General features: G+C 41.2%; 1 protein-coding gene and 1 long non-coding RNA gene across 6 annotated transcripts in view; one reads left to right on the top strand and one right to left on the bottom strand.

The window, feature by feature from the left end:
- LOC141049422 (uncharacterized) overlaps window positions 1-3,895 on the top strand; it is a 93,655-nt gene extending 89,760 nt beyond the window's left edge. The window contains exon 3 of the long non-coding RNA XR_012220348.1: window positions 549-3,895. This is a non-coding gene — a long non-coding RNA (uncharacterized lncRNA). The remainder of the gene's footprint in view (window positions 1-548) is intronic.
- METAP1D (methionyl aminopeptidase type 1D, mitochondrial) overlaps window positions 1-15,120 on the bottom strand; it is a 223,975-nt gene that overhangs the window by 72,678 nt on the left and 136,177 nt on the right. For all 5 annotated transcript variants that reach the window (XM_073545880.1, XM_073545882.1, XM_073545883.1 and 2 more), the window contains 2 exons: window positions 14,275-14,423; window positions 10,926-10,968 (listed from right to left, as the gene is read on the bottom strand). In XM_073545880.1, coding sequence (XP_073401981.1) covers window positions 10,926-10,968; window positions 14,275-14,423 — 192 coding nt within the window. The remainder of the gene's footprint in view (window positions 1-10,925; window positions 10,969-14,274; window positions 14,424-15,120) is intronic.

The following is a 15,120-nucleotide window of genomic DNA, read 5'->3' as shown; positions in this document are numbered from 1 at the left end:
TGTTTGTGAACTGGGTAAGTGTTGTATCAGTGATTTTCACTAATAGAACAGAACATGTACCTATAAAGTCTATGGAGCTTTTGTGGACCACATGTCCACAAAAAATCATGGAGAGAATCCATTTTTTTAAATCAAAATTACCCATATAAGTCTATGGCTCAGAGAAAATCACAGCACATGGATGACACAACGGATAGAGGTTTTTGTTTTTTTCTCTATTTTTTCATAGATGTAATATCATCGATGGTAAAAAAGTGAAACACTGACCAAAGAATGATAAATCTCAGATCCAAAACACTGATGAACAACGGAAAAATCACAGATGCCTGAATGAGGCCTAAGGATGTGGTGGTTCTCATGAGAACACTGGAGCAAAGAAGTGATGAGCGGTGTTACTAAGCTCGGTGGTCACAGAGAGTGTCTGTTACTTATGATGCAGCTATAAATTCTGCTATTTTCTATCATGTATGAACCGTAGACATGAGTGTATTTTTTGAAATTTCAATATGAAGACTTAGCTGAATTTTTCCCCAAAATTTGTTTTGCAGCAAATAAATTTGCCCAAATCTCAATACTGGAAAGCTTCTAACTGCTCAGCAAATAGCATGTTGGAGAAAGGAGAGGAGACGAGAGAGAGCGAGAGGACCTCGCTGATCATACGAGCTTACACTCTACAGGAGAGAGAAGACACCACTGACTATAAGAGCTTACACTCTACAGGAGAGAGAAGACCCCACTGACCATAAGACCTTACACTCTACAGGAGAGAGAAGACCCCACTGGCCATAAGACCTTACACTGTACAGGAGAGATCGAGGACCCCACTGACCATAAGATCTTACACTCTACAGGAGAGAGAAGACCCCCACTGACCATAAGATCTTACACTCTACAGGAGAGAGAAGACCCCACTGACCATAAGACCTTACACTCTACAGGAGAGAGAAGAACCCAATGACCATAAGACCTTACACTCTAAAGGAGAGAGAGAGGACCATGCTGACCATAAGACCTTACACTCTACAGGAGAGAGAAGACCTCACTAACCATAAGAGCTTACACTCTATGGAAGAGAGAGAGAGACATAGAGGACCCCGCTGATCATAAGAGCTTACACTCAACGGGAAACAGAGAAGACCCCATTGATTATAAGAGCTTACCAGTGACCCTGGAGATGGAAAACGACTGTCGTACAAACTATGATCCACTAGGAACTGCTGATCCATGATGATCCAGGTACTGACTAAGGTATGATAATCCGCTAGGTGTCACTTCTGCAGGGCATTATAGAATAGCCCGGGCTACCACACAAAATGATATTACCCCACTCTCTGATGCGTCAGCATTGTGGGAAATGGGGATTTTTTTTTTTGTTTGTTTGCAAACCGCAAATCAAATCTTCAAATCTCAAAATGTTCGAAATTGTGTGAAACTGTGACTCTCAGAAAATTCAACTCAAACCCTATCTTCCGTAGATCAATCCACTCATCTATAATGAGCTAATTCTGTGTACAGAACTGCTATACTTTTTAAAACCTATAAATAAAGGAAAACTCCAGGAAAGCCCCAGGAGATCATTGGAAATCACATGCTTGGGTGTTTCTTGTCTACTCATGGACTGTAATCTGAATCCCAGAACTTCTAAATTGGGATGAAAGTCACACTAACAATACACAGACGTCTATGCATTGCAGATAAGGTATTTTTGTCAATATTTGCACATCGTTCTGATAAATCATCTTTATAGCAATTTCAATATTGTAATTGCCACTTTCAGGCCATAGTTCAGTAATTTAAAGGCAATGTTTATTTAATCTACCGTAATACAAATAAAGTGAGAATTGCATTGAAAGAGTATCCTAGTCCAATAAAATAGATAGCCTATCCTTTTGATATTGTTGAGTTTTCCAATCTTTGGGGGTTTGACTCTCGGCTTCCCTGTCAATCAATTGTGTAAAGAGGCTCCAAGCGCTGCAGCCTCTTTACATCTTACACGGCTCTGTGCACCAGATTGCGCCTCTGTTGGTTACTACACATTTGCCCCATTAAAACTAGAGTTGTAAAATGTATAGAAAGGAAATAGGAAATAAGACTACAATAACTACTACCATCACTACCACTACTACTACAACAAATTACTTCAGTTCTGAAAAAATCCAAAAAGGTTCTCATGACTAGAAATGAGCTGATTTGTTTGGATTCGGATGCGAATACGATCGGATTTGAATATTGTTTTTGCAATATTCGTTGAACACAGCCAAACTTCTTTAGAGTCAATGGGAGTAGAAATTACCGAATATGATCGGAACCGATCATAAGACATACATTCGTCCCAAACAGTGTTCTAATATGGCACGAATATGTCAAATCAGATTCAGGGCCATATCTCCGAACAAATTCGCTCAGCTCTACTCATGACCACATCTAGGGGCAATTCATGACCAAAGTTGTGTATATGTGTGGTATCCATGTTTTGAATGCATAGCACAGAACACATTATAGCCTCAGTGAATAAACAAAAAACAATGACCTTTCCGAGTTTTGTTCAATTCATGGACCACACTAAAACATTTCTATGAATAGGTCCGCCATGTGATCGGGCAACACATGGATGCCATAAATGACCGGATACCGTTAAGAAACACAGACAAGTAAATTCTGCATTACGCTCAACACTATGGGACTGAAAGGATGAAAAGATGTGTAGCAGTCAAGAAGACAAAACAAAATAAAAGGAGACAATTCACTTTAGAACATCGAAGAAAACAGATCAATGAGATGCGGAGGAGAGATCCTTAGCCTGATGAACCTAAAATTTAGATCTTTCGGCGTTTCAGTAGGCAGTATGTACGCTTCCAAAATAATGAATAATTATTGAAATCCTGGCTACAACCATGAGTCAAACATATTGGAGAATCCGTGAAAATTGGGAAGTACATCAACATCTGGAGTTAGGGATTCATTTTTTAATTGAAAGCATAGGGAGTGTTGATTGTTTTAATACATCATGTGATACTTTAGGAAAACCGTGTGTGGGGTCAGGAGGGGTTATTGTAAGAATAAGGACATAGTTAACAGACAAAAAAAAAAGCTTCTTGTGTTTTAAGGATAATTACAGCAACTGAGTATGTCTGGATTGTAAAATGGAGATGGTGATCCCAACATTATTAGTAGACGAAAGCAAGTCCATCAAGAATAGGAGCTGTAGCTCAAACAAAAGACAGACTCAAGTAAAGTGGACATATATGCAATTACTTATCAGGGTGGTTAAGATGCGTCATTTTCATTAAATACACTAAATAAATCTATCACCTACCAATAAGATAAGTGATAATTGTAAAATCTCTGGGGGTCTGCACATGCTTCCCAATAATCCAGAGAATGGAGGTCTCAAAGTCCCTTGTGTAAATGGAGTGCACATGCATAAGAATATCTCCATACATGCAGCACCTGAGATATACCACCTCCGTTTACTGCCATACTGGCTCTGTACACTGGGCTCTGCCACTTACATGAACCCTAATAATCATTGGCATGGAAAAATAGAAACTCAGGATTTTTGGGGCAGCACAAACCCTTCTTGGTGTAAAGAAAATCCAGCATCCTACAGTAAGAATATCATATCTCCAGTCAATCACTGTGTGACTGATGATGTGGAAATGCTTTTTCCGCCCTAGATCCAGAACAAATTGCCATTGTTGAGGGAACTATGACTTCTGCAAGAAGTCTACATCTGAAAGATTGCACAACTGAGATGTTGAGAAAAGACCTAAAGTGTACAGTTCAGATGTTGTGAGAAATAACACATTTTTTTCTGCAAGTGGGTACTTTTTTAACCAATTTATCCCAGAACAATTACATTTTTAATACTAATAAAAGTGAAAATTCAGATGTCCATTGTGTGTGTGTATATATACCGTATATATATATATATATATATTTTTTTTTATTTTTTTTTTGCATACAACCTAGGTAATACCTTCCCAATGGAAGGGCTCGAGCAGTGGCCATGTCATGTAGCCGTCTTGTAAAGAGCCAGGAGAGCGCTTCCACAGATATGCCCCACACTGTACATTCATAGGGCTCCAATTTTAATGATTTCACTGCCTGAAAGGTATACTCATATATAGACACATACATACACACGTTATAAACATTTCAGAATAAAGCAATGAAGAAATTTGAATGTACATTCATTGAACCGGACCATTCTTTCCTTGGAATCTCCTCTCTCTCTATGTATTGCTTCAAGAACTGATGTGGTCTTTAGGGTGCCATACTTAAGAAGCAATATTACCTCTGTGCCCTACTGTACATGGTTTGTGCAGAAGATTCTGATGTGTGCATGAGCCCAAGTAGTGGCTTAAATTGAAGCACATGGGACCTAATACAAAATCTCCAACGGGGACAGCAACTGTCATGGGTTTTTAATGGTATTGGTCTTCCCATATGTGCAAAAAAGATCTTTTTGGCCCCCTCTAGGCTCAAGGGCCCAGGTGCAACCCCTGTGCCCACGCTCTTGATGTACTTGCATCCCTGCGCCCAAGCTCTTGATGTAGTTACACCTCTTAGCCCAATTTCTTGATGTAGTTACACCCCTTAGCCTCAGCTCTTGATGTAGTTTCACCCCTTAGCCCAAGTTCTTGATGTAGTTACACCCTTAGCCCAAGCTCTTGATGTAGTTACACCCCTTAGCCCAAGCTCTTGATGTAGTTTCACCCCTTAGCCCAAGCTCTTGATGTAGTTACACCCCTTAGCCCCAGCTCTTGATGTAGTTACACCCCTTAGCCCAAGCTCTTGATGTAGTTACACCCCTTAGCTCCAGCTCTTGATGTAGTTACACCCCTTAGCCCAAGCTCTTGATGTAGTTACACCCCTTAGCTCCAGCTCTTGATGTAGTTACACCCCTTAGCCCAAGCTCTTGATGTAGTTACACCCCTTAGCCCAAGCTCTTGATGTAGTTACACCCCTTAGCCCAAGCTCTTGATGTAGTTACACCCCTTAGATCCAGCTCTTGATGTAGTTACACCCCTTAGCCCAAGCTCTTGATGTAGTTACACCCCTTAGCTCCAGCTCTTGATGTATTTTCACCACATAGCCCAAGCTCTTGATGTAGTTACACCCCTTAGCTCCAGCTCTTGATGTAGTTACACACCTCAGCCCCAGCTCTTGATGTAGTTACACCCTTTAGCCCCAGCTCTTGATGTAGTTACACCCCTTAGCCCCAGCTCTTGATGTATTTACATCCCTTAACCCAAGCTCTTGATGTATTTACACCCCTTATCCCAAGATCTTGATATAGTTACACCCCTTAACCCAAGCTCTTGATGTAGTTACACCCCAGCGCCCAAGCTCTTGATGCAGTTACACCCCTGTACCTAAGCTCTTGATGTAGTTACACCCCTTTACCCAAGCTCTTGATGTAGTTACACCCCTGCGCCCAATCTCTTGATATAATTACTCCCCTGTGCCCAAGCTCTTGATGTACTTACACAAATGCGCTCAAGCTCTTGATGTAGCTACACCCCTGCGCCCAATCTCTTGATGTAGTTACACCCCTGCGCCCAATCTCTTGATATAATTACTCCCCTGTGCCCAAGCTCTTGATGTACTTACACAAATACGCTCAAGCTCTTGATGTAGCTACACCCCTGCGCCCAATCTCTTGATGTAGTTACTCCCCTGTGCCCAAGCTCTTGATGTACTTACACAAATGCGCTCAAGCTCTTGATGTAGCTACACCCCTGCGCCCAAGCTCTTGATGTGGCTACACCCCTGCGCTCAAGCTCTTCATGTAGTTACACCCCTGCGCTCAAGCTCTTCATGTAGTTACACCCCTGCGCCCAAGCTCTTGATGTAGTTACACCCCTGTGCAAGCTCTTGACGTAATTACACCCCTGTGCCCAAGCTATTAATGTAGTTACACCCTGCGTGCATGCTCTTGATGTAGTTACACCCCTGCTCCCAAGCTCTTGATGTAGTTACACCCCTGCGCCCAAGCTCTTGATGTAGTTACACCCCTGCGCCCAAGCTCTTGATGTAGTTACACCCCTGCGCCCAAGCTCTTGATGTAGTTACACCCCTGCGCCCAAGCTCTTGATGTAGTTACACCCCTGCGCCCAAGCTCTTGATGTAGTTACACCCCTGCGCCCAAGCTCTTGATGTAGCTACACCTCTGCTCCCAAGCTCTTGATGTAGTTACACCCCTGTGCCCAAGCTATTAATGTAGTTACACCCCTGCGTGCATGCTCTTGCTGTAGTTACACCCCTTAAAGCTACATCAAGAGCTTGGGTTATTTGCAGTGTTCTGGTTATTCCATTATCATTAAACCGTTTATTTACAGTTGCTTCATTTTACAATTCCTTCCATTTAATGCTTTTAGTTACATAATATATATCATTTTTAAATTGCAACCGTAAAGATTTAGTATTATTAAGCTGATTTGCACACTACATCTACACGTTTCCAATTTAGAACTACAGAATTGATTTATAAGTTAAATTGCTTTATACAAGATGGATAAATTATAAACATGATTGAAAATTAATGTATGCACATGGCCGGTCAAGTAAAGCAAATGTCCTGAAAAAAAGATCAATGTGAGCAATAACATAGGCATATCAGAAAACAGACTAATATCAATCTAAAACCAGACAAAACATCCAGTTGTTTAGAAGCCATTTAGAGATCATAAATCAACTTTAAGGGCCGCGCTTTAACTCCGAGAAGCAAAAAAAAAATTCTAACCAGAGCAACACATGTGGAAACATCTTGAACTGTCTTCCCATTGCGCTGATATAAGGAAGCTTTGTTTGCATTTGCCGGCCTTCAGAGTTAATGTAGCCACAGGCAAAGTTTGTTAATCAAACCAAAGGCAAAATCGCTTCCGATGCCTGAAATATCCCATTCAACTAACAGGCCAAATTCTAAACCAAGGCAATCATGGCTTAGCCTAAAGAAACATAACTCAGTGGTCCTGCCAAAATCTCTAATCTATCTTTCTTAACTATTTTATTTTTGTGGTGTAGTAGGTAGTCTCGTCTCTTGACCTCTCCCAGTCAATGACATAAGAGGCCCTTTTTAAGCATGCTTTGTGAAATCCCTATGTCATCGGCTAAAACCGTGGGGGAAGAAACAGAGCCAGATGTGTATGAGGGGAAAGAAAAAATCAGTCACAAAAGACAGTTAAGAAGATCAGACTAATTACATCTAATGTCTGAAGATACAGCAAGGCCTATACACCAATGCACTTCCATTGATTATTGTTCACAGTTTACAGCCAAATAAATTCATGAGATTTTTCTATTTCTCTAATTTTTATGTAAATACACTCTTCGTTTAGTATAAGGGTGGACCTAGAAAGAAAACTATTCCCCTTGTTATTCCCCGGTCTGTCCTCTCCACTGGCTCCCCATTGCCCACAAACTGCAGTTCAAAAATTTAACCACGGCATACAAACCATCCACAACCTGTCTCCTCCAAACATCTATGACCAAGTTTCTCAGCACTCACCTACACGCAACCTCGGATCCTCACAAGATCTTCTTATCTACTCCCCTCTTATCTCCTCTTCACACAATCACATACTAGATTTTTCCCACGCATCCTCCCTTAAGGGGGTTTTACACATAGCGATATCGCTAGCAATATTGCTATGTGTGATACTTACCTCCGACCGGCTCCCCCGCTGTCCATCGCTGATCGCGCGAGATCGGGCGGCTCCATTTCTCGTCGTCAGCTTCCTGCTGGGGCTTCCTGCTGTGACGACGAGCGACGTGTGGGGGCGGGCGGGAGGACGTCAGGATCGCTGTGTGTGAAAGGTTTGAGTATCGTGCGCTGCATCACTGCTGCATCGCTGTGAGATCTTTCTGTGTGAAAGCTCACTAGTGATCATTTAGCGATGCACCAGCGATCCTGACCGGGTGGTATCGCTGGTCGGATCGCTGGTGCATCGCTAAATGTAAAAGGGCCTTTACTCTGGAACTCTCTACCCCAACATATCAGACTCTCACCTACCGTGGAAACCTTGAAGAAGACCCTGAAGACCTACCTCTTCCGACAAGCCTGCAACCTACAGTAACCACTGATGCACCAAACCACTGCATGACCAGCTCTACCCTCGCCTACTGTATCCTCACCCATCCCTTGAGGACTGTGAGCCCTCGCGGGCAGGGTCCTCTCTCCTCCTGTACAATTCAATGACTTATATTGTTCATGATTATTGCTCTTGAGTTTTATTATGTACACCCCTCCTCACATGTAAAGTGCCATGGAGTAAATGGCACTAATAAATAATAATAATATTAATCCACAAACAGGGTGAAAGGGTTTTGTCTCTTCTGAAAATACACTTTTCTTTTTCTATTAAGCTAGACCTTCCTCCTTAGTTGTAACATCTCAGATGCATATTGGAAATTTCTTTCTTTGTTGTCTTAAAGGATAAATAAAAGTGACTTTACAATATTTTTTATGATTAGTAAAATGACTTCATTTATGAGTTGTGACATTTCTAGATACAAGGAAATTTAGCTTTGCACACACATACAAAAAAAATCTACTTGTATGAGCACATAACCAACCCTAAGTTTGAAAAAAGGAATTGGGTTGTATATATTTGAAATATGGCGTCTATAGAAATCTACTGTCCCATAGAGATGCGTCCTTCCTTACCTTTGATCGGCAATGGTGTGGAATGAGATCACCAGCTTTTTAGATATTCTGTCACAAGACGTTTATGCTATGTGAGGTTACCTAGCTTAAGAGTAAGGGTGGACACATATGTACGCTCTGTGTGCCTCCAATATCATTGAGCGTTGATTTCACAATTCTATAGGGGCATTATGTGTTTTAACTTTGCAACAAGGTCTTCATCAGACATAATAAAAATCACGTTGATCACATACATAAATATTAAATAGAAATGGGTCGATGGTCCATTTTATCGTCAATTGGGCTTCAAAACAATAAAGCAAAATAAATTCATAAAGCAGAAAATAAATAGGATCGGTCACTTGCTCAAAATAATTGAGTTAAATAACTTATAAAAATCAGTGCGCTCGAGTCTGCTGCTTTTTTCCATTTTGAGCTGCATCACTCCATTGTAAAGGTAATCATATTTGTTGCTTTTAGAGCGCTGTATGTGAAATCTCTGCTTGTTTTCCAACTGGGTGTTTCTTCAGAGTCTTCTCTAGGAATGTGCACTTTTACCCCTCTCTCTCAAATACTATCACAGCTTGGCAGCATCTCAGACAGCTAGATCAGCTGCTGAGCTGTAATTGGCAGCATCTGTGAGGAAGGGGTGAAAGCGTACTCCCCCTAGAGAAGACTCTGAAGAAACGCACAGTTGGACTGCAAGCAGAGATTTCACATACCATGCTCCATAAGAAACAAATGTGAATATCTCTGCAATGGAGTGACGAATCGCGAAACAGAAAAGTGTGACAGAATCAGGAGAGCACGGGGATTTAAACAATGCATTTAACTCAATTGTTTTGCGCAAGTGACAAATCCTCTTTAAAGAAGATAGCTCTATGAGGAGTCTCTGGATTTCAATTATTAAGGCCTACAAAGACCAACATGCTTTTTCTGGACCTGAACCGACTGGCTACTACAGGTAAGAGTATTCCTATCACCCATTTTTTCTTTAGATGGCCTTTGTTATAAATAAAAGCAATGGGGTAATTTTTGAATAACTGCATTCAGAATCCATGGTCGGGTTTACGATTATGATAGCGTATGTGATAACTAGGCACATACATCATGATACAAGACTTGGATAAAGTCGAGTTTTCCAAAAAGTTTTGTTTATCTGTGCACTGGAAGCAATAAGTCCCAATCAACCACAGACGCTTGATTCTCTATTGCATTTTTTTCCGCTTTCTTGCAAATAAAAAAAAACCAAGAGAAAAAGAACCTTTTGCAAAATTCTTTTTCATGTGTTAAATCACTCAGTGGCCTCCAAATCATTAACCATGGGGGCGACATATAAACACACAGCATGTTCTGCAGCAAAAGGGTTAAGGGTTCTTCTGCTACAAATGGAACACAACACTATCTTCAGGGATTTTAATGTAGGGAACACTGCTAGGCAAAAAAGAGTTGCTGTCCAAATAGACTGACATACACAGGCCAATGTAGCCTCTAATGACAGAGTAAGATAATGACAGGCCCTACTCCAAATCAGCAGGAAGAGGAAGATCAATCTCGCTGGAGTGAAAGAAAAATGCTGCCTTTCCCCCCACATTCGCTCATCTCATACATATCTATCTTCAGCAGCTGCTCAGTACTGCAGCGCTCTGCATTAACTACACCGAGGATCAATAACAATTACACCTTCTCAAAAACATGACACATAGCGGGATTGGGCTGACATTTCACTTAGGCCTGCACTGATCTCAGTTCATCTGATTCCAGCCTTAAATTCATGTCAAGCCCGGGTCTTCTAGAGTAAACCCAGGGTTAAAAAAAAAGAGAGAGAAAGCAATAAAAACAGCCGCGCCACAAGTAAACAACATCAACTAAAACATTCGAGTGTCCGGGGATTTTCTAAATGAAAATATCATTTTCGAACAGATTTGTATTGTCATCTGTACAAAAGAAGAAGAGCCGTGGAGCGTTATTATCCGCACTGACAAAGGAGTCTCAGGAAGAGCGTTCGCATTTCATATTCCGTAGTGAATTTTTACTTATTGGCTTCCATGGAGTCTGAGACAATCTGCCGTTATTTAGTTGGTGGGGGAACTACAAGTTTCAACCACTGAGAGTTGCAAAAATAAACATACTTCCAATGGCACATTGACACTTATAGTTCCTTTCGTAGTTTGAGAGCCGGGCAAAATTTGTAACGCACCGTTTGATTGGAGAAGCTGAAGGCTAAAAATTTGAGAAGATAAGAAGAAGAAGAAGTGCTTAATACGTGACTCACTGTGACGTCTATGTTAATAATATCTCCATCTTCAAGAGGTCGGCTGTAAAGAGAAAGAAACAGACATTACCTTTGGTTTCAAGACTGATTATCGTTAGTAGCAATATTTAAGAAAATGCCTCTACAATACTATGATATAATGGAGACGGCACTCCCCTTCAGAAAGCCTTGTGCACACTGCCCTAAGGGTGGAACAACTCCTTAAAAGTAATCAAAAAAATATAAAAAAAGACAACAGCACGGAGTTTGTATGTTCTCCCCGTGTTTCGTGGGTTCCTCCGGGTTCTCCGCTTTCCACCCACACTCCAAAGACATACTGATAGGGAATGTAGATTGTGAGCCCCAATGGGGAGGACAGTGCCAATAATGTCTGTAAAGCGCTGTGGAGTATGATAGCGCTATATAAGCAATGCATGATGAACAAATAGGGTCTTTGGTAAATTTAAAAAGGGTTGATATGTTACCATCACAGTGCGCCACATTTTGGCTCAACAATGAGCCCTTCTCAGGCTTGTGGTGGTAATAAATACATACTTTTTCAATTTTTCAGAGACCCTGGTGCTGTTGTCGTTTTCATTTTTTTTTTTAAATACTACTATAATATTATCATATCCAGAAGTGCACTATATGGAAAAAAGTATTGGGACACAAATCTTACTCATTCAATTTGGTATAGGAAGGATAATGCTATGGGGCTGTTTTTCAGGGGTCGGCATTGGGCCTTTAGTTCCAGAGAAGGGAAATCTTAATTCTTCAGCATACAAGACATTTTTGACCATTGTAGATCCCAACTTTGTGGGAATGGTTTGAGGAAGACTCTATATTATGTTCCCCATGACTGTGCTCCAGCATACAAAGCAAGGTCCATGAAGACAGATGGGGAGCTTTGGTGGAAGAGCATAACCGCCTGCACAGAGCCCGGACCTCAACCCCATCCAGCACATATGGATGACCGAGACCGAAGATTGTGAGCCCGGCCTCTCTCAAAAAAAAAAATCTAAAAAAAAAAAAAAAAAGAAAACGCTGCAGCCACTATTACAACCCCTGGCAAAAATTATGGAATCACCAGCCTTGGAGGATGTTTATTCAGTTGTTTAATTTTGTAGAAAAAAAACAGATCACAGACATGGCACAAAACTAAAGTCAATTCAAATGGCAACTTTCTAGCTTTAAGAAACACTAAAAGAAATCAAGAACAAAAAATGTGGTAGTCAGTAATGGTTACTTTTTTAGACCAAGCAGAGGGAAAAAATTATGGAATTACTCAATTCTGAGGGAAAAAATTATGGAATCACCCTGTAAATTTTCATTCCCAAAACTAACACCTGCATCAAATTAGATCTGCTCGTTAGTCTGCATCTAAAAAGGAGTGATCACACCTTGGAGAGCTGTTGCACCAAGTGGACTGACATGAATCATGGCTCCAACACGAGAGATGTCAATTGAAACAAAGGAGAGGATTATCAAACTCTTAAAGCTGATTCCAGCTGTATGTCACTTACTGGGCATCTTGCTGTAGTTTTGATAAAATTACAATTTTATCTGCAGCAGCTCTGCTAGTCTTCTCAATGATGAGAATTATATCCTCGCCCGCACCATTGATTGATAGCTGTCTGCCTACACTGTGCAAAATCAGGAAGCTGCCAATCAATGGTGGGACTGGGATAGTCAGAGTGCATGAATATGGAGGGCTAGAGAGCAGGAGCCCATCAGTAAGAGGACTGGCAGAGCTGCTGCAGATAAAACTACAGTGAGAAGCCCAGCCACGTTGACCAGATTATCTTTCATTTGAATATCCTCCATGTAATATAATTTTTCCCCGTGAAAGAAATGTCTTGCCAGGGTTTGTCTCTGGTGTAATATATACATATCCAGTAGTTTTACTTCTCTGTGCAAATAATACTCTGTATATTTCCAGATAATTAATCCCTAAGGGTTCTTTTCTTTTTTTTTTTTTTACATCCAATACACTTAGCTGTCATAAATACACTGCTTCACAAGAAAGTGGATCTGTCACCAGATTTTCCAATAAAACCTTCATAGATTGTTAAAGAAGAAGACCCAACATTTTTTTTATTTTATGAGCGGTTTTAATTACCCATATAATGATGTGTAACTGTATCACTATACTCACCAATCGCCTTCCTCTCCAGTTTCCAGCATGGTGGCTGTGGTGCTCTTCTTGCCCGTGTGACCTGCAAACAGACTAAGCAGCTCACACTGGGGTGACATAGAAGTCATTTTCTCTGTGTATGTCTACAGAGCTTCGTCCTGAGGCTCTGTTCGCTTACATCACAGAAAATAGCTCTGCCAAATACAATAGTCACTGTGTGAGCTGGGAAAGAAGAAGAGCGCCCATGTGGACCGGAACCACACTGTAAACCAGAGGGGACAGCAATCGAAAAGTATAGTAATTTACTTACACATCATTACAGAAGCAATTAGGACAGTTTATTAAATAAAAATTTTGTTGATAAATCTTCTTTAAAAAGATCTCTTAGATATGATGAGGCTGGTGTACTTACTTTGAAAATCCATCTAAGAATGGCTGTATAACCCTTTTTTGAAACTTTCGCTGTCTGATAGTAAGATAAGAGTTGTATTAGATTGCAGCTAGAGCTTGTTTAATATCAGGATCGTACAGTCATTCTCACAGTGATTTTCAAAGTGAGTACACCAGCTTCCTCAGGTGTAAGAGATCGATATAATAACATATGCCATTTGTAATGTAAAATCTGGTGATGTTTCTATCTTAGCATCTAGGCTAGTGCACGAGAACATATATTGCTTATGTTCAGAAGGGAAATTTCTTCCGACCTTGTCCTGCTGTTAAAGGGAATAAATGGTGCTTTACCTGAGGGTTGGATTACACTCACCTGCTGTCACCTTCCTAGATCGAGCGGATGCCACTAGAGATCCGAGAAGTGCTGTCTGTGCTGTTCAACCAGCCACAGGACCTCAGCAGCATATGATAAGTTTTGGCAGTCTTGTGACTTGAAACGTGCACCAAGAGATTTTTTTTGGTGATGCGCAGTTCAACTCAAATGACCACTGCAGCCCATCACAAGCCGCAGCGCTCCTTTCGCTGGTTGAACAATGAGCATCTCAGCTCGGCCAACAACAGGGGGAAGGTTAGGATAACCTCATACACTTCCGATGGTGAGTTGGACTTGCTGAAATTTGTGGGATCAGCTAAATGTTCAGTTCGTCTAATGAGCACGGCCATCTTCACGGTGGTCAACGCAAATAAAGTAGATTTGTAATGATGGTCCCATTTTACATTATTACCCTACTAATACTATAAACAGCATGTAGGAAAGCACTCTCAATAATTTAAAGGAATAAGTACCTATCTGGAATTCCATGGCAGACCACATTGTTCACTGAAGTGCACACAGATTTCGGGAATCCTCCGTAACCTAATGGGGATGGATACGCATTCCGAGTGATGATACTGTGATGAACAAATGTATCTATTTCCTCAGTTGTCATGCCAACCTGAAAAAGGGAGACATAAGGGAGCAGATACAATGTATTAATTGTAAGGTTCTCTGGAAAAAAAAATATTTTAAAAAAAAAAATCTAAACCAGCATGGATGCTTTTAGGTCCCTTAAAGGGATTGTCTTGTTTAAAAGAAGTAATCACCTATCCGTAGAATAAATGATAACTTGCTGATCAGTGGGGGGTCTACCCACGGGGACTTGCACCAGTTGGCAGAATTGGGCACTTTTATCTCCGCTAGAATGGAGCACCAGTGTGCATGCTCAACCACCATTCCATTCATTCCCTATGGGGGGACAGTGGACGTGCCCAAACGCCACTTCATTCATTCCCTATAGGGTAGAAGTGTACATGCTCAACCATCATTCCATTCATTCCCTATGGGTCAGCAGTGCCATTCCATCCATTCTCTATGGTGCGACAGGGTACGTGCCCACCCGCCACTCCATTCATTCCCTGTAGGGTAGAAATGCACAAGCTCAACCAACATTCCATTCATTCCATAAGGGGCAGCAGTGCACATGCTCACCTACCACTCCATTCATTCCCTATGGGGTGACAGTGGACGTGCCCAACCACCACTCCATTCATTCCCTGTAGGGTGGAAGTGAAAATGCTCAACTATCATTCCATTCATTCCACCATTCCATATATTCCCTATGTGGCGACAGTTGAAGTGCCCATCCGCCACTC

The sequence above is a fragment of the Dendrobates tinctorius genome, unplaced genomic scaffold (genome assembly GCF_039654945.1).
Source record: "Dendrobates tinctorius isolate UK_male_01 unplaced genomic scaffold, ASM3965494v1 ptg000143l, whole genome shotgun sequence".
Lineage (NCBI taxonomy): Eukaryota > Metazoa > Chordata > Amphibia > Anura > Dendrobatidae > Dendrobates > Dendrobates tinctorius.
This window is presented reverse-complemented; position numbering and strand designations above follow the sequence as displayed.